Source organism: Gracilinanus agilis, chromosome 4 (genome assembly GCF_016433145.1).
Source record: "Gracilinanus agilis isolate LMUSP501 chromosome 4, AgileGrace, whole genome shotgun sequence".
Lineage (NCBI taxonomy): Eukaryota > Metazoa > Chordata > Mammalia > Didelphimorphia > Didelphidae > Gracilinanus > Gracilinanus agilis.
The window spans coordinates 377,855,659-377,876,953 of NC_058133.1; the positions used below are offsets into that span (position 1 = coordinate 377,855,659).

Sequence of the window (21,295 nt, forward strand, 5' to 3'; positions counted from 1 at the left end):
CATTTATTACTAGATAGATACCTGGCAAATATACTGTTGCATTTTTTATATGATACAAACAATTTAGACTCCAAAGTAAATGTTTTTTTTTCTCCCTAGTTATTCTCGTATCTTCTATGTTGACTCTATAAAATACAATCATAATACTTAATTTTGGCATGTGACGCATGGTCATGTATGCCCACATTGAGTCAACAGACTACAAGTGCTGGCAGGTTCTCTTCCATGGAAAATGCTTCAAGAAAGATCCTGATGACAAATGGTGGACCGGAGTAACTAGATATGGTGGGGGAATCTCATCCCCATGAGGTCGGCCAGTAGATAATTAATTATAGTTGCTAATTTTATATATACACATACATTATATAATTATATATAAAAATCCATGGCATAAAGAAAAATACAGTCCTGGATGACTTTCCGTCTCAAGCAGTCCTCTTCTGCTTCTGGCATGACAAAAGTCACATTAGGAAAGGGGCAGAGGACACTAATTATTACCAAGCTTTTAATTATCTGTGAATATTAATATAACTTTTGGGTGTTGTTTACCAAAAGTTTGGTGACAAACACACTTAAACAAAATTGTACCAAATCATTCAATCTAAGGGTGAATCTAGAAGGAAGGAAATAAAAATATGATAACCATAAGAGATCTGCAAATATTTCAATAAACTATGTTCTCCATTACTGAAATTAGAATCAATATATCATAATCCCCTATGAACAACCTAAAGAAGTGGAAGGCCCTAAAGAAAACAAAGACTGAAAGGGAAGGTAGACCAGACCAAATATATGCAAAGAATGTCTATGATAAAAGGTATACAATTTTGAGGATATTGAGATATTGTCTAAGTTTTCCATTAATAAAAACATGAGGTTTTCAAAGATGATAATTTTCAACAAGACCACATTGCATATTCAGATTGCCTGGAAGTTGCACAGAATACAAAATCTCCCCCTGAGGATTAGAGAAAAAAGCAGCTTCCAAAAAAGGTGTCTGCCATTCATAAATCAATATTATGGAAGATTCTTTGATTTAAATAACTTTTTTCAATGACCTGGTAATTAATAATTCATGCAGAACTATGGGTAGGGGCAGTACTCTTTAGCTAAAAACAAAAGAGAAGAAGCCACAAAAAAACAAAATATAAAATTTTGATTATATTTGACAGATTTTCAATGAACAAAAGTAGCCAGAATTAGAAGACAAATTATTGGGGGGGGGAAATCATTGTATCAAATATCTCTGCTAAGTATCATATCCAAGATGCATATGACACAAATATGGATTGAGAGTCATTCTCCAGAGGAAAAGGTATATGAGAAAATAAATTTGAAATTAAGAATCTCTATTTTAAGATGTAAAAGAATCCTTCAAATTATTAATAATCAGAAAAATGCAAAATAAAACTAAAACAACTATGGGATTTTACCTTATACTTAGTAAACTGGCAAAGATGATCAAAGATGGAAAAAAGTCAATGTTAGAGAAGCTTCACAGTTACTAGCACGTTATCACATTGTTGGCAAAGCTATGTGAATTGGCAAGCATAATGGAAAGCAACTGAATTTAAGTTTTAGCAGGCAATTAAAATGTCTAGACCATTTGATCCCCAAATCCTACAGTTATGCATAATCTCCAAGAAGGTCAAAGACAGAAAGAATCTATATATACCAAAACAATCAAAGATGCAGTTTTTTTAGTAGCAAAATACTAGAGATAAAATGGATTGTAATTAATTGGAGAATGTTTAAATAAATTGTGTCAATGTAATTGATGCCTTAAAAAACAATGAACATAAAGAATTCAGAGAAATATTAAAAGATTCATCTGAACTTATGTATTTAAATTAGGTAGAACAAGGAAAACATATGCACAATAAAATAATTTAAATAAAACTAAAAGTTGAATTATTGACCTACATTGACCCCAACTTTCCTCTCTCCCTTCACTGCAGAGGTGAGAACTATGGTTATGGAATGTAGGGCATGTATTAGACCTGTTATCAAATGTTGATTAGTTTACAGATCATTTCAAGCATAAGAGTATTATAATCTGAAAAAATTAATTAGCTCACTAATAATCTTCACCATATACCATGTATAAACAAGGAGAACTCTAGTTTTCTTTCACATGTGAACAATCACCAGGAAATAGGTAATAATATAACATTGAGTAGATCTTTCTTAATTGTTTTTACCTTTCTGGTCTGTGTTTTTTTTTTTAATAACCACAAGATAAATTAGTTGGTAAATAAATTAAAACAAAGAAAAGGAATGAAAGCCTATGACAGAATATAGGAGGAAAAAAAGTAGGACCATCAAAGGCAAGGAGTTCCAAAATGCATGAATGAACATATTTTGCTATCATCCTTGAGTCTGCAAGAGTTTTAGGTTATAGCCATATATTTTTGTGGGTTAGAAACCAAATCATTCATTATGTGAAGCATTTTCCAAACCAGTAATACACTTTAGATAAATGCTATCTATATCTGAAGAGAAATGACTCCTGTTTCTCAAACTGAATGCGTGTGCATGGGTCAGACTACAAATAATACCAAAATGATTTGTTTTGGAATTTTATATAGAGCAAAATAGAAAGGAAAATAGGAAATCTTGCAAAGGTGAAGAAAACAGTTACTCTAGTTTCATAGTACATTTTTAAAAAAATTCAAAAGGAGTTGAAAGCCTTTAAGAATGGATCCTTTTTTGGACAATTTGATTATCACAAGCTTCTAGAATGCCTTTTACTTTAAGCCCAGGAAATTTCATAGTTTCCTCGTTGGTGTCAAAACTACTAAAAAAACACTTATAGAGCTTATTATGTGTTCACAAACAGAGTAGTGCACTCACTTCAACCTGAAAACAGTCTCAGTACAAAGCTTTGATGAATTAATTTCTATCTGAAGTATATAAAAATAAAGATTTATAGTTTTTGGTCAAAATTGGAAACTACTTTTGGAAAAAAACCATACATTCATGGAAAAATTCCATATGCTAACAACTTTATATTTTTGCAAAACATCTAGCAAAAGGGGTCCATTGATTTACTTAATTAAAATTATAAAAGCTCAAAATGGTTAATTTTTAATTAATTTATTTAAATAGTTTTAATTAATTGAGTACTTAATTTTTATATTTTTCATGAGTTATATTAGATCCACAAAATATTACAACAGCCAGATGAAAGAATCTAAGGCCCTGCGTAAATCCTTTCTGGCATATTTTGGAGACAGACAAATGTGAAGTAGCATTCACAGACATAGATAGGTTACCATCCATACTTATAAGGAGGACCCATAGCAAAGAAATTATGGACCCATCAAATCACTGGAATAAATTTCAAAATAAATTCTTTCAGAAATTTTTTCCCTCCGCTGGAAAAAACCAATAAATTAAATAATGAATTATTGAATCATGTTTGGACAATTAGTGACTTATTTTCAGAAGAACATTCTAATTAAGTAATTAATTAAACTTAAACAAATTATAAAAAACAAAGAACATTTAATACAACTGTCAAAGGGATTTTACCAAGTTAACAACATTAGACTGAGATGAGATCTTTAGTAACAATAAAAAGTTTCTAGTGAATATGAGGTAAAGTAGTACAACATTCTATAATCAGTTACTGAAAGTCAATAACCAATGAAAGTCAATTGGCCAAAAGTGCAAATTTGTGGAAAGTTTTGCAGTATGTTTGCTTAGCCATACATGAAGCTCAGACTTCTCAACTCTTAATGATTTAAGAAGGAATAAGTAAGTGCTTTTGTTCTCTGATGTTTACTCTAAAAACCCTTTAAGATACAACATGGCTATCTAACATATTCTTATTTTCATTCCTTTGGACAGTAGACTGGAAGGCTTGAATGTAAGTATGGGCAAACTCCTTTAGAATCAGTCATTTCTTGCTGAGATATTAAAATGACCTTTACTCTTTATTTTATAATGTCACTTTTCATACCACACTGACAAAATGAATAACTTGGTCATAAAAGGGAAAGATCTTTCAACGATGTAAGCACATTTCTTTTTTTTTTCTCAAAAAGGAGTGATAAAACATACATTTAAGAATCTGAGTTACCCTGTGAGCTCTATTCCTCTGCATTACAAAAGAGTCTGTGTGAATTGAAAGTATTAAATTTCTCCTGGCTTTTGTTTTCCTGCTACTTGTGCTCCTAGGATATTTACACTTGCAGAGTAAATCACTTGTTAAAAAAGAGAGCAACCAAGATAAATGATTCATATTTTCTTAATGTTAAATTAGATAACCATTAGGAAAAGTCCTAATTTTGAAGAGGGATAGGATTCTAAAAAATATAAAAATAATACATGAAACTATAATTGTATAGAAACTCATTAGAGTTCTGAAGAACATGTGGTTCAATAAAAGCTTGAAAATTTGAGTTTTTTGTTTGTTTACTTGCTTGTTTTACAGGCAACTTGTCTGCACTGAGAGAACTAGATTGCTGAGCCAGGCCTTGGCTTAATTCCCTGAGAATAGAATGGGGCAGGATGGAACTCAGAACTCCATAAATCTGACATTTTTTCTAAAGACTATGTCCCTCTCCTTACCCTCTTCTAATTAAGCTTCCTAGCATGATTTCACCATCCTGTCCATAACTCAATCCCATTCCTTTCCACTAGATTCTGGTCCTGCCTTCTTTTATAGAAAAATGAGTTGTTTGCTAGTAGCCTTTCACATTTCCCCTCCTGGGGCAAATTTGAAGTCTGGGAAATTCCTTGGTTGTCCCATCATAGTTACAGTTGTCATGTTGCTTCTTGCATTGAAACCTTAGACATATCCATTCAGTTCTCTAAGACTCAGTTTCTACAGGAAGTGGGTGAACTAGATAACTTCTAAGGTCTCTTTAATATTAAAGTTAATTATATCTTACAAAATGTGTTATGGAAACTTTCTGGATAAAAATTATGACAATAAGTATCTCATTTCCCCAAAATCAGAATTCTCTCCTGTGAAAACAAAAAATGAATTATCTGTTTTCTCCAAAATCAGTTCCTCCTTCAGAAACACTCAATACAAAGTATTTATAGCTTTTGTATTCAAATTTACTTCAAAACCCTTGGATAAATGACCAGTTTTTCATCTCTTTTTAAATAACACTGGCTACAATTATAACCTAGTTCAATGTTTATTTTGTGGAGTTATTTAAACATTTTATAATTTTTAAACAGGGGGCAGCTGGGTAGCTCAGTGGATTGAGAGTCAGGCCTAGAGATGGGAGGTCCTAAGTTCAAATCTGGCCTCAGACACTTCCCAGCTGTGTGACCTTGGGCAAGTCACTTGACCTCCATTGCCTAGCCCTTACCACTCTTCCACCTAGGAGCCAATACACAGAAGTTAAGGGTTAAAAAAATAAAGTATATTTAAACATATGACACAGAGAAACACATGCACAAAGTCATAAAAATATAACACATGTGTGTAAACAAAACAAACCTATCTATCTACACACAGAAGTATATTTACACACATTTATTTTCACAGAAATAGTGAAATTCTAATCTGCTCCAGCTGATTTCCTCATAACTGAGAAACATTTCAGCATCCTAAAATATATCTGGGCTATTCAGGAAACCTATCCAGGCTACTCAACCTTCTTCACTCTAGGATAGGCTCTGAGAAATTGGGAACTTGCAGCCAAATTCACTGCTTTAATTATTCAATGCTCACTAGCTCTTTTGACAGTTTAATAAACCCACTCTACAGTACCCTGCTCGAAGCCTTTGACAGCATGCTCCAAATAGAGCTAAGTCCAAAAACCAAATGGTGCCATCTGCCTAGTCACATACAACCCAGGAGCAACACCATTAACTGATCATTAAAACCTAGAAAAAGATTAAACAAAAGAAACCAAACCCTTGTGCTTCTCATTGATCATATATCCAAATAAAAACACATATATGAGGAGATTCAAATTTAGTTTGCCCAGACAAATAGGACTTCCAAACTATGTCAAACTTGCATGAACGAAGGTGCAAAAACAGAGACAGAGGCGGGAAAAGAGAAGAGAGAAAGAGAGAGAGAGACAGACAGACAGAGAATGATAAGCATACATTAATCCCCTAAGTAGAAATAAAAATAGTTTCCAGATGAGTAAGGGTTAGTGTCCTATTTTATATCATAATTGGCTGAATAATGTGGAACATATGGGACCCTCTTAAGCTTAAAGAGGCCATATCAATAAAAGTGTTTTTAGCACTTCTGAGAAAGATGATTTAGAAAAAGTGAGAAGTCACACTGATTCAAATATCAATATAGCTCAAGGTTAATCAGAATCCAGATTTGTATTATTTAGATTTGGTAGTTATTACAATTAATTTTATAGTATACAATTCTAGAATATACAATACAAATATATTACTAATTATTCTATATTTTATGTTGAATTACAACTAAGGTTTAATGCTTGGAACTTCTTGCAGTTTCCACTCACATCACACAAATGTAGTAGCTGTTAAATACTCTTCATTTTACTGGGTCATCCTAATTAAGGAGTCACTAATAAGATACTGGAAATTGTGGAACAATCAAGAAGAATGATCACTGGTTGGATCCATTTTCTGTTTCTATTACTATATCACAATTTAGGTCAGCCCAGATAATTGTCTTCAAGAAAGGCACCATAGACAGGGAGAGTTGATAAGACAAAGACCAGTATACAACTCTCAGTGGATCTATATATAATACTTTTCTTGGATGAAGTTCTATTAAAGGAACATCAAATGACCATATTGTGGCCATCGCTGCTGCATGATCTCATAAAGGAGATATGGGACATGGAAAATCTCTAGTGGTTCATATAATCATTTTGCATTTTTTCCAAATATTTTCAAAATATTTCCTGACGTGAGAAGTGAAAGATTAAAATCTGTGTTTCAGTGATATGTGGTATATTTTAGCTGTAATACAGTTGAAAAAAAAAGAAAGCCCAAAAGTTGGAACACAGGGATTGGGGCTCTTAAATGTCACTTTTATAGTGTTGGGAAGTCACACTATTTCTCAGAACTATTGTTGGTTCATTTGTAAAATAGAGAAGTTGGACTAGGTTTGAAAAGTTCCATTGAATACTATTTATCATCCAAATGGTATGCCCTCAATAAACATAAAATTGCCACAAGTAGCTCAAAACCATTAGATTGCCACATATTTTAAAGTAGTAATAATTCCCCATGATGAATATTTGATATATCTCCTATATCAGTAGCCAGGATTGCAGGTATGAGCACCATGCCCAGTCAACCCATCTTTCTAAACTGATTTCACATTATTCTACATCAATGGCCTACATTTTCCAGCCAAACTGGCCTCCTCTCTCCTGCCCCTATTCTTTCCCATAATACATCTCTCATGACTGAATGTATCTCCCTCCTCCTCCTCTTCTTGGAATTCTTAGTTCTTTTCAAGGTCCAACTCCAGTGCTATTTCCTATACAAGGCTTTCTCTTCTAAAAACATACATATTGCTAGTCCTCCGCCTCAAAATATTTACTTTAGATGTGACTTTTAGGTATCTCTCTGTATTCTGTTTCCATCTAGTAGAATGTAACCTTTTTAAAGTCATAGATTGTTTCATTTTGATCCTTATATCACCAGTGCTTCACAAGATGAATACTTAAAAGCTGGTAGAATCAAATTTAATTTAATTATATATTATGGGGATTAAATGAGATTATATAATTATATATGTATATATAAACACAACTTATATATATTAAACACTTTAGAAATGTGAGATATTATGATCATTTTTACTATTATCTGGATTTTTTGCTTTAGACATATAGACTTAATAGTTATTTCCATGTTATCCAAAAGCAATTTAATCTTTATAATGCCCCAAGCTAACCAAAACAGGATCAAAAAATAAATTTTCAGTTTCCTTATTCACTACTTACATAAAATGGACAAAGCACTATCTGATTTTATTCTATGTCTGAATATGTGGTGCTCATTTGTTGCATGAAATTAAAGTTGGCAACGGTTTTGTTCGAAATAACACATTTTGAAGATAGTCAAGTTGGGCCTATTTATTTTCTCGCCTCCTATATGTCTCATTAAAGCAAAAATATATTTCATCCTGCTCAAAGAATCTGATATGAAAAGAATGTATTTTGAACATAAATAATGAAAAACAAATAAAAACAATTACCTTTAGGTGTGATTTTCTTTTCAGGTTTTTCTAGCTTTTCAGCCTTCTCTTTGTGAATTTCTGAGGGGAAAAACATAATTTGCACTTTAGAAAAAAAAGTTTGAATAATGAGGGAAGAAAGAAAAGAACTTCAGATATAAGTTGATCTCTGAGCTATATAGTATTTCCTGAATTAACATATATGACAAGATGGTGACAGACAAAAGGGGAACATTTTTATTACTCATATTGTTGTTTCTGTTACTCACACCATCTTAAAATAAGAGAAATTATAGTGGTTTCATAAATAAAATGCCATGGGGGAAAATCTTGGTAAGTTTGCACCATGTTAGAATGCTGTAACCTATCACAAACTATAATTACATTTCATTTCAATTACACTCACTACAAATTAAGAATCCTTAATCGAAATCTAATTTAGATTTAGTAAGACACAATTTTTACATATTAAATTAAGAATTTGTGAAATGAGCTGTAACAGCTACCTAATAGGAAGTATAGCTCAGAATTATTGAGTCAAGTTTCTTAATCAGCATTGGCTATTGCATTGAACCAATAATTACAGGAGCAGACAGATTATTTTACATCGAAAGCGCTTTCACTGTGGCTTCCTACATAAGGAAATGCCCAGTGATTGAAAAGGCATTGGGAGAAAAATGAACCTTGCATTTCTCATTAATTTAAACTAGGATAAATATCAGATTAGAATCTTTATGAATATTAACCAAAGTCACTAGGCAGAGAGAAAATATTGGGACATGAAAAGAGTTCTGGAACTGATGTCAAGAAAATTGGATTAGTATACTAAAACCAACCCTTGGTTAAGTCTCCTAACATAGCTAAGAGAAGCAGTATGATATAAGGAATTAGAAAGGTATCCTTGAAGTATGGAAGACCCGGATTCAAGTCTTACCTCTCACATATTGGTTATGTGGCCAAGGAAAATCTCTAGGACTAAAAAAACTGCACAGAAAATGTTGATTAGTATTGGTTGAAGGAGTTTTGCCACTGGGAGTTTCTTATACCGATGATGATTGTTTTTTTTTTCTTTTTTAAATAAGGTATAAAAACTGTACTACTTATTAGAAGGTGTTGTTATAAGAAAACCCTCATATGCTATATAAATATCAGGGTTTATGTTTTTGTTTTTTGCTTCTTAAAGGCAATGGGTAGAAAATTGCATTTAAGTAGCATTCCAAAGTCTATTTTGGACACACAAACAAAAATGTTGTCAATCACATTTCAGAAAATTGCATGAGGCTTGTGCTCTGCATGTATACAAGGAATAACTATATTGAATAAAGCACAGTAATGTGTTATCCGCTTAGGAGAGAGAGAGAGAGAGAGAGACAAAGATTCTCAAGGATAGAAATTTAACTAGAAATATATTCCAGTCTGTTTTCTAAGAGGCAATACATAACAGTTAGATAAGTTAACCTTTTTCAGACCTGTTCTTAGCTTCCAGACTTCAAAAACTATGCCTCTGTCATTGTTCCACTGTAGAACTTTCTCAGCATCTGTGGTTTCCTCACTAAGGAAGATCGAACTATGCCTGAATCTTTCTCAACTGGGAATGTACCTAAGACTTGCCCCATTCTCCCACTGGTGTTATTCCTGGGACCTCCCTTTTATGGAAAGACCCAAACTGGCTTTCATTCCTCTCTTGACTATTTTTTTTTTTTTGGCTTCTGAAATTCATCACCAGATCCTCTCATTGGGTTACTTTAATTCTCCCAATTCTCAACCTAGCTTTTCAGTTCCCTTAAGTATATTGGCATCCCTTATTCAAATGTTAATCCCTCCAAGATAAGAACTGTATTCCTTTTTGCTTGTATTTCTATCTCCAAAGCTTAACACAATCCCTGGCACATAGGGTTTAATAAAATCTCATATCCTTTTTTCCCCTAATAATACTGCTTAGAGGTTTCATCCATTGTATAGTCCCTATTTTTTCAAGTTGAGAAATAGCATATTGTGGTAGACAAATTGATTTGAAGAAAGGGAGACCTGGTTCAAGAATATACATACATGACAAATACTAGTTATGCAATGCTGGGGTAAATCATTTAATGTCTTAGTACCTCAGACATCTCTCTAAGAGTAAATTGCAAAGCAGTTTCCAATCTTCATGGGTTAAAGATGTTTCTTAACCGAGTACCATATGCCAATGAAATCAAAGATATGGATGAAGAAAAAGATTATTTAAAAGAGTTAAATTATTATCCAAATGAGCTACAACTTGATAAATCTAGGCAATAAAATAATAAGAGTAATGCATTTCTATCAGAAACATCCCTTTTTTCTTCTCTGTGGTTTCTAATACTCAAAGCTATTATGTAGGTTGCTTTTGTGTGCATATGCATATTTGTGTGTTTGCATGTGTGTATGTGTGTGTGAGACAGAGAGAAAGAAAGAGACAGAGACAGAGAGAGGGAGGGAGGGTGGGAGATAGAGACAGAGAGAGAGAGAGGAACAGACAGACAGACAGACAGACAGAGAGAAAATTTAGATGAACTTTCAGTAGGTTTAAGACTTTGGAAGCTTTTTGTACTTCATCTCTTAGACAGATGGCCTATCTTTCTACAGTAGCTCTTTTGGGAATTAAGTCATTACCATAGAAGCTTTCACAATAGACAAAAAAATTGATATAATGAGATAGGGATTTTTAGGGGAAGGTGACAGTGGGGAATATTTAATTCATAAGATTATTTTTCTTTAGGATTTATCTGAAATTTACTGATTTGAAACTGTTTTAGAAAAAAGGCAAAATGGCATGCTTAACTTTGCACAGCATCATTATAGAGCAAGCCTAAGGACCTATCTCCCCAGCCAACATGTTGCCCATTGCTACAAAGGTAATTGAGTACATTTATTTGTAAACCATGTCAATCTTATGGTAATTTTATTCCAAATGGCCTGTACAGTGGAGGTTTTGGCATACATTTTTTTTCATGGTCCCAATATCTTAGACAATGCCAGCTGACTTTCTCTCATTCTCTCAGAACAAGCTATGTACATGAATATTATCTTTTTTCAAACAAAATACTCAATCACTCAACTGCCTAGTGATGAAAAAAAGGGATGTAAAATAACCCAAGTTTGGAGACTCTTTTCCTAAATTTCACCTTTACACAAAGGAAAATTGAATCCCTAATTGAAGTTGGCTCTCTCAAAAGTGAGTGTTTTTGTTCAAAAAGGGAAGTCCAGAGATGCTTGGGTGGATGGTCAGAGCCATCACTGTTACTAGGAAAGGAAAATATCAAACAAACGAAAACCAAAAAATCCAAAATGGTGACTCAATAATGTCATTTTCAGAGACAAATAGCAGTGCTGATTTTTCAAAAGTAATATTTTAAGTTGCTTAGAGCCCAAATCAGGCAACTCTCAGCAGCAATATTTTAAAAAATATTTTCCAGATTACTTATTGATACAATTTTTAATAATCACTTCATCACACTTTTGTATACATATACTCTCCTTTCCTTTTTCTCTTCCCCTCCTCAGATGTTAGTTAATATGATCTAGGTCATTCATATGTTTTAATACAAAACATATTCCTATGTTCATCATGTTCTGAAAGAATACACATTATCACTAATACAAGAAAAATATTCATGAAGAGATTAAGTAAAAAATGGTATCCTTTAATAAAGATTCCATCAGTTCCTTCTACAGCAGCAGTTAGCCTTTTTCATCCCAAGTCTCTTGGAATTGTCTTGATCCTTGTATTATTGTCAGCAGAAATACTGGAACATTTAGATCCTTATAAACCTACATTTTTGTGTCCACGAATGTGAGCAATAAGGTTCAGCTCTGATGATTCAGCCAAAGTTAGATCATTTCTATTTGCTCTTTTTGTGTTACACTGCAGTCTTGTGTTTTATATGATAAAGTTAACCAGTTTTAGTTTATAACTGCCAGTTTCCTTAAGTCAAAAGAAATTGTCATTGAGTGTGCCCATTCTCTTACCCCTTAGTTAAGAAATAATGAACATTTTTATGACCTTATCTAAAGTGTCATGATTACAGAAATCACTTATAAAAGTTAATTTCTCTTCCTAGCCCCCCTTAATTTTATGGCTTTCTCTCTGTTGACTATTTCCAATTTGTCTTGCATATATCTTGCTTGTACACAACTGTTTGCATGCAATCTCCCCAACAGATTATAAACTTCCTGAGAGCTCCACAGCATAACTCAGAACCTGGCACCTAAAAGGCACTTTATAAATATGTGTTGAATTAAATAAAAAGATGAGCCTAACTGCTACCATCTAGCATGTGTGATGACTTTCCTATTTCCCCCCCTTAATTGATGCTCTCTCCCCAAAAGTACATCAATGAGCCAAATCAGCAAGCATATACTAGGGCACAGTGCATAGAGAAAGACAAAAGAAAATCCCTTCTAGCAGAAGAGATATAACCCTCTTAGCCTATGAATAGCAGGCCCTGGCAAAAATCTTTCGTGAGACCTTAATTTTTAAATTAAAGATTAAAATATGATGGGAAAATAAATTCAATAATAAAATGTAATTTGGAAATACCTAGGAAATAAATTAAAATATAACACTATATATATGTACACACACACACACACACACACACACACATATATATATATATAATGTTACTTTGTGATTTTCTAAATCAATATGTGATCTATGGGGAATCATTTCTGTTTGTTTGACAACCCCACTAGAAGGTGGGATTTCATCTGGTACTTGAAGGAATTCAAGGAAAATATAAAATATGGATGAACAAGGAGAGCATATACCAGAGATGGAGACAGCCGTGAAAATGCTACAAGGTGGGAGATGAAGTACCAAGGATTAGAAATGGCAAGGATGTCAGCCATTGTCAACTGGATCCCAGAATATGTAGAGGGTAATAAAGCATTAATGTTTTATTCCTTACACGCAATATTAAGTAAAACAAGGACTGTTTTTTTGTTGTTTGTTTTGTTTTTTAATTCCTACTACCTGACAAAATATTTGGCACATAGCAGGTGATTATTATGGTGGTCTCCAAACATACCCTTATGAAGGAAGAAAAAATAATATATCATCAATAATTGTGTTTATTTATTAACCATATAAATGCATTATATCAAAATTTACACAAAATTAGAATTTAATATGAAATAATGTCTGATTTAGAGACAATAGGGAACAACTGCAATTTGTAAAGTAGGAGAATAACAAGGTCAGAATTCACTTTAAGGACATTCCTTTGGAAAGTATGTGGAAGAGATTGTAGATTAAAAACCTAAGGCTAGGAGACCAATGAAGAGGTGAATGCAATAACTAAAGGTGATTTTCAGTTCTATTTCTCCAGTCCTATCTTTCTTCTGATATTGTCTCCCATCACCAAAAGACACCTCAAACTAAATTTAGCATAACCAAAATATAACTCCTTATCATTTTTCTCAAATGTTCCCCTCTTCCCAACTTCCCTATTGCTGTTGAGAGTTCTACCATTTCCTAGTCACCCAGGCCCTCAACGTAGATGTCATCCCTGACTCCTCACTTGTACCATCTTCCTTCCATCAAGACTAAATTGAATTCTGAGGGACTTATGGAAAAGAACGCTACCCACATTAAGAGGAAGAACTACAGGAGTGGAAACAGAAGAAAAACAACTGCTTGAACACATGGGTTGAGGTGGACATGATTGGGGATGTAGACTCGAAACTACCACACCAATGCAACTACCAATAATTTGGAAATAGGTCTTGATCAAGGACATGTTAAAACCAGTGGAAATACACATCAGCCATGGTGGGGGGGAATCGGGGGGTGAAGGGGAAAGTAAGAGCATGAATTATGTAACTATGTTAACTTTTCTAAAAAATAAATATTAATAAACGTTTAAAAAAAGACTAAATTGAAATCTGTCTGCATGTTCTCTCCCAACCATCTTTGCTAGGTATACTCCACTGCTAGTCCCTCTGAGATTACTTCCCTTTTACCTTGTATCTTGTTTGTTCATTAACATTATAATGTAGCTCCTCCATTAGAAGGTGAACTATTTAAGGCAAGTAAATAGGTTGCCATTCTTTGTATCACCATCTCTTAACAATGACGTGGAACATGCAGTTCAAAACATTTAAGAGTCAGTTGATATTGGACACCAGCCTATGAAAGGGTCTAAAGCTAGACAAATATATCTGGAAATCATCTGTATAGAAATCATCAATGAAACTCTGAAAGCTAATGAGATCACTAAATAAGAGTGTATAGAGAGAAAAGAGGAGAGGGGCCAGAAAAGGGCTTTGGGGAATATCCACAGTTAGTAGACATAATATGGATAAAGATTCATGTGCCTAGAACACAGTAATTGTTTAATAAATGCTTGTTCAGAAAGGTGATGGGAGCCTGGACTATTAGAGTGGTGATATAAGTTAGAGAGGACAGATAGAAAATAGAAACAACAAGATTTGACAACTATTGGGATATTTCAGTGAAGGAGAGGAGTCAAGGATGAAGCCAGTAACTGAAAAGATGGTGGTGCTTTTGGTAGTAATGGAGAAATTTGGAAGAGAGATGTGTTTGGAAAAACATAATATATATTGACAAGTGGGATGTATGTTACATGCCACCTATAACTGTTTATTTTGTAAAATTCACTGTTCCACTAAAAATGAAAAAGGGCTGGTGAGGAAGGGAGGGAAATGTCTGAGAGCACAGAACACATTGCTAAGAAATATTTTGCAACAGCAAGGTAAGGAAGGGCAAGGTGTAGGGATGATACGGGACAGGTCATATTGACTCTGTAGAGATTAGAATTGAATGAGGGATACCTGGTACAGGCACAAAATGAGACTCAAAGAAATAAAGCCTGATGCAATGATATTCAGAATGGGCTAAATCTCTAAGCAACAGCTTCAAGCAGACCTGTACTACAAGAGGCAGTCCTAAAAATAATAGTAGGTTCTGTAAATAATAGTTATTTCCCCAAATCAAAAAGAATGTTCTAACTCTGTGATACAGTGGAAAGAAACATTAGATCCAGAGCCAGAAGGAGCCAGAAGGTCTAAATTCACAACTCACTTCTGATGTATATCTTGCCTGTGACCTTGTACCCTTGGGCAAGTTTCTCATTTATCAGGTTTTCTTGGGTTTAATTATCATCTCCACAAATGACTGCTTAAGCTCTAAGCCCATGCCTGATCTCTTTCCTAAACTCATGTTTTTAATGGACAACAGCCTATTCATCATTTCCAACTGGATAATGTGTAGGTATAACAAACTCAATGATAACATCATTCATCTCAAATCCTCCCATCTTCTGAATGTCCCTCTTTCAGATCAGGGTACCATTTTTCTTCCAATTAACCAGATTTATATTTTTGGTGTCATCCTTGACTTTGACATTCCCTTATCCCACAAATCTAATCATTTGCTACGTCTTCACAATTCTACTTCTATAACACTCTTGTACCCACTTAGCACTAAGAAACCAAGTTACATAGCAATCACACCACTTGGGCATACATTCTCTCTGCCTAGATTACTGCAACTGACTTCTAATTGTTCTCCCTGATTCAAGTCTCTTCCCTTTCCTGTAGTCTGTCTTCCACATAATTGCTAAAATGAATTTCCTGAAATAGAGGCCTAACCTACTCAATAAATTCCAGTGCCTACCAACAGCTTAGAAGAAATTCCAACTTTTGCCATGTGGGAAGGGCCTGATGACTACTGAGGTTGCAAGACTTAAAGATTTATCCTTCGAACCATTTAGGCTATTCTAATTTAACAGACCATTTAGGAGCAAACAATGGTAGTTATGTTAAATACAAATACTATTTCTATAAAACATAAACAGATGGTAAAAATGCAAAACATGGAAGAAAGGCTCATATCCCCTTTCCTCTTTTTTTTCCTTTTAGTCTTCCCATTTTACTTTCAGATTATTTTCCAACACAAATCCCTGTGCTTGAAAATGCAGTAATCACAATGTTGAAATTAGATTTGGTTCCTTGACCTCCTAGAATTAAGAAATATAATCAATGTCTCCTTCAAATATGTATTAACAAGATGTCAAAGCTCTTTTTTTTTTTTTTTTTTTTTGTTAATGAGAGTTTCCTCTGTGGAGGAGGATTGCAACCCTGCAGGAGAGAGTAAGTGACTTGTCCATGGTCACATAGCTGGTAAGGCTGCATCTTTTAATTTAGTAATAGAACATATCTTATGTATTATCCCGTGCATAGTAATAAACAAGTTTAAGGACCATCAACATAAACAAAAATTATCTAAATATATTCATGTGATACATTGTTTTTAGATTAGTTTATGAGATGATTCAATATTTTTTAAAGAAATATTACCATATGGCAAAACATAGAACATAAAACTGTACACTGACCAAATATAATAGAAACTCAGCTTTAGATTTTAACAGGGAATCTAGGCATGGAGTTATTGGTAGAATTATGCAGAAATATTTCCACATATGACATGTTAGGGAATTAGACTGAGTTATGAAGTCTTTCTCCGAACACTCCGTTTGCAGTGGGGGTCTGTGAAACAAGATCATCTCTCATCTACACTCTATTGTGCAACTCTCAAACCACTTTCAACCTAACAATTACTATATCTGAAAGCTGCAAGAATGATTTCCTCAGATTTGTGGATAAAAAATTAACCATCCCTTCTCTGAACATTTTTTTCTTATTATAAGGAATAATTTTTCTCCTTTATAGAGAGATCAATGGAAACAAAGTAAACAAATACAGCCAACATAAAAGGGCCAGCCTAAAACTAATTGTGAGAACTATCACCCCAGAAGTCTTAGACAAGAACTTAATAAAGTAAATAACAGCACTGAAACTTAGGGAGGTAATAACTCATATTCATGTAATGCTTTACAGTTACAGAGCATTTTCCTTTCTATAGCCCTAGAAAGATGGTTCCACAAGTTGTTTTTTTTCCTAACTTAAAAAAATTTATTCTGCTTATTTAGAAATTTGATTCTTTTTTGTAACTTCAAAGAAAAAAGATCAGTATTACCTGAAGTAACAGAATTCAATAATACGTCACTTTAAACAAATAGGACTGATGTACCATAATAAATTACATGTTAGTGAAAAATAAAGACACATAGCATATATAACACAAATTACAGTGAGAAATTTAATTTCAAAACTAAATTTAAAGAATTTAATTAAACTAAAGAATTTTGATTAAGGTATCTTTCAAATACAAGAATTAAAAATACAACAACTCTTCATTCTTATTCTAAAAAATGTCCTTGCATTTTTAATAGAAATGCTGCTTTATTGAAGCAAGATGTCAAAGTTCAAGGATCAAAAGGTATAAGAGCAAATACAAAAAAAATTCTTTAGGAAGCATTATAGAGAAGAAAATATAGTTCTGGGAAAAATGTGCTGGCTTTGTATTATTGATTTCTGTCCAAGTTCCTAGTACCCCCCTCAAAATTATTTTTTCTATATTTCTTATATGTATGTGTATAAATGCATGTATGTAGAAATATATATATGTTTATATTCACACGTGTGCACTGTGTATTTACACATGCCCCTATCAAATGTAAGCTCCTTGAGGGAAGGCCAATTTTCATTTTCATATTAAATTATCTAAAATATAAAAGGCACTAAACAAGTGTATTGACTGAGTCATATAACTGGAGTTCGGATCCTGCCGTTGTCACTTACTAGATGTGTAACCTTGGGCTAGTTGCTCAATCTTTCTGAGTCTAAGTTTATTAACTTTTTTAGACTCTTCAGGTTCCTCAGCTGTAAAATAACCGAGTTGGCCCAGAAGGCCTCAAAGGTGTCTTCAATTCTAAATCATTGATTCTGTGATAGCTGAGGATACTGAAGGGGCAGAGAGGTTATCGGCCTGGCCTGATGTCACACAGCTAGTCAATTTTGGAGCTGGATGCAAAATTATGCATTCAAATACCAAGCTCTTTGCTTAGCCCTTCTTGCTCTCTCTCATACTGATGAGAAAAAATTGTGAATTGAATTTTTGATACACTTAACAGTCTTAAAGTTAAATATGCTCAAACCTTTGTAATGGTCACATTCATTAACAAAGATTGAAAGCAACCAATTTAAAAACACAGTGGACTTGGCCTTAAGCTAAATGATTCCTAAGAGCAATTCTCTGATAGTGCGTGGCTCTCTCTTCTGTGTCATGTTTTTCATATTATATATCTTATCCTTCATGACAAATAGTTTTAATTTTGTAATAATCACAGCCTATCTTATTGCTGAGTTGACAAAGAGCTTGTAATTTTATAGAATACTTCCGTGGCCAGTTTAAAGCAGGTAATTTATCTCTATCAATGACAAACGGTTAATAAATCCAAAATATTATGAATTCATGTGAAGAAAAAAATGACAGAATCAAGAAGCTGAAAGGACAATTTTCATCACCAAGGCAACCATTCCGATTCTTTGAAATGACAGCACAGTTTATTAAATTATTATAAGGGTGAGGAGATTTTTTTAAATGCTTTTAGGTTTTCTCTGACCATTTCAAAACCGTTAGACTATTTCACTATTATTTTTCACATTTCCACGTGTCAGTGTTTCCCTCTCTCAGACGTTTTACCCTATACCTGTTGTCACTATGATCTTGTGCTGACAAAAGGTAGGTCAGAAGGCCAAACCCTGAAAGATGGCCCTGGGAACAGCCCAAGGGCACCACAAAGGCATTGGTTAAGGTGAGTCATGCTGAAGGGCAGAGAAGGTAGGGAATCTACTCAAATATAAAAAAGTAACAAAGATAAATTTTCTCTTCTAATCACAGTGAACCTTCCAATGGGAACCGGAGATATGTGATTATTATCATATTTCTCCATTACATTTAAATATTTTCTCTCCTTACCTTCCAGAGAGTCTACTCAAGTTCTATGCAATGTCTTATGGCAGTATGGATTTTCAAAGGCTGTGTTCCTACAAATCATATTAAATAGAAAGGTCTATAGTCTCAAACCAAGAAGAACAATTGGGAGGTGAAGACCCAAGTTTGAATCCTGCCTCTGTCATTTACTAGCCATATGATATTAGGTGAGTCACTAAACCTTTCTGGCTATCAAATTCTTATGTAAAATGATGGGTTTGGATTGTACGGCCTTGAAAAGTTCTTTCCAGTTTTAGATTTATGATATGCTTCCTCTATGTTATCTGAGAAACATTCTCTTAGGTCAGAAAAACTTATAACTAAAAAGGTGGCCACCAGGTGAAGAATTTTTTTTCTTATACCACTATAGTTCATAAAGACTGTCAAGGAAAGTTGGCAGCATTATGATCCATGGAGGAAGAAGTAGTACACACTGTGATGACCTAACAGAACACTATGAAGTATACTAAATATTTAAAGGTCATGTTAGAACAAGGTACTAAAACTGCCAGGAAGGATGGAAAACATGAAAACTTCACCACATCCTCCATCCACCTCAATCATGATGTGATACAACATTCTGAATGGTCCAATCCTCCAGTCTTGAATATTTACGAACCTCGATTATTCCATCTCCTTTTGATTCACCTTTGCTGCATGGAGTTCTTCATGACATGAATAAATTAAGGCAAAAAAAGAGATGTGAGCTTGAATCTACTGGGGACTTTTTGGTCTAAGGAACTTCAGAGTATTTTACAAACACTACAAAAGGAGAATGTCATTTGTTTTGACCCAGGAGTGGACAAATTCCTTTTCCTGTCACTTAATTATTTTTTTTAACCTACTGCTATTTAATTTTGCAGATGGCTTAGTTTTGTTTTATTTTAAACCCTTAACTTCTGTGTATTGGCTTATAGGTGGAAGAGTGGTAAGGGTGGGCAATGGGGGTCAAGTGACTTGCCCAGGGTCACACAGCTGGGAAGTGTCTGAGGCTAGATTTGAACCTAGGACCTCCCATCTCTAGGCCTGACTCTCAATACACTGAGCTACCCAGCTGCCCCCAGATGGCTTAGTGTTAGTTTTCAATTTTGTTTGTTTTTACCTTTGTTATTGTTATTATTCAGTCATTCAGTCATGTTCAATTCTTCCTGACCCTGGGCACCATAATGTCCATGGGATTTTCTTGCCAAAGATACTAGAGTGATTTGCCATTTCCTTTTCCAGTGGATTAAGGCAAACAGAGGTTAAATGACTTGCCCAGAGTCACACAGCTACTAAATATCTGAATGCTAATTTGAACAAACACCCTCCTGACTCCAGACTCAGAGCTCTATCCACTAAGCCACCTAGACCAGATCAATAGAACTTAAGTGACTTGTCCATGGTCAACAAAAATGAAACAAAAGCAAAAAAACAACAAAAAAAAACCTGTCTCACAGAATTTTGGTACTTTTCTGTTCTAAAGTATGCCTTAAGGAAAGATAGAATAGTAGGAAACAAAGAGTAACGCTGAAAGAGAAGGCACTTTAAAGTGCTATCATATTGAGAGAGTTCTAAAATCTGTACAATCTTTCCTTTAAGACAATCAATCAATCAAGCTTGTGGTAAGTATCAGAAACTGTAATAAGTGATGAGTACACTAAGGGTGGCATAAGGAGTCATAAATTTGAGGATCTTGCTTTTAATGTAGATCTGTCAGTCAATAAATATTTTGCCTACTATGTGCTAAATAATGAAGATACAAAAATAGATAAAAACGTATATACATACATGTATGTGTATACACATATATGTATGCATACACATATACATGCAACATGTATAAACACAAGAAGGAAAATAACAGTAAGGAGATGGTTCAAGTGCCAGAGAGAACCAGGGAAATAATGCCTCCCTCAGAAAGACAGGTTTGAAGTAGCTATGGAAGCAAGCCAGGAATTCTAAGCTCACTCAGAAATCTAGGTTTTACAGAAAGACTAACAGATTTTGTATTATGAAGATGTTCTCTGTGTGCGTGTGTGTGTGTATGCCTATGTATGTAGATGACCAATTCTTCCTTTCTCAATGCAAAGCAAGGTCTTAGAAAAAGACTATATAAAATACAATTTCTAGTTTGGAAAAAATAATTATTCTTTTTCCAAAACCTCATATTCCAAGAGGATATAAATCTCTCTCATACAGCCAATGACTATCTCTTCATAATACTGCTGACTTAGTATGTAGCAAAATAAACTCAAAAAGGAGAAAAATGCTCCTAT

General features: G+C 33.8%; 1 protein-coding gene across 1 annotated transcript in view; it reads right to left on the reverse strand.

The window, feature by feature from the left end:
* LOC123247850 (triadin-like) overlaps positions 1-21,295 on the reverse strand; it is a 366,108-nt gene that overhangs the window by 243,459 nt on the left and 101,354 nt on the right. The window contains exon 5 of the mRNA XM_044676898.1: positions 8,174-8,233. Within this exon, the coding sequence (XP_044532833.1) occupies positions 8,174-8,233 (60 nt within the window). The remainder of the gene's footprint in view (positions 1-8,173; positions 8,234-21,295) is intronic.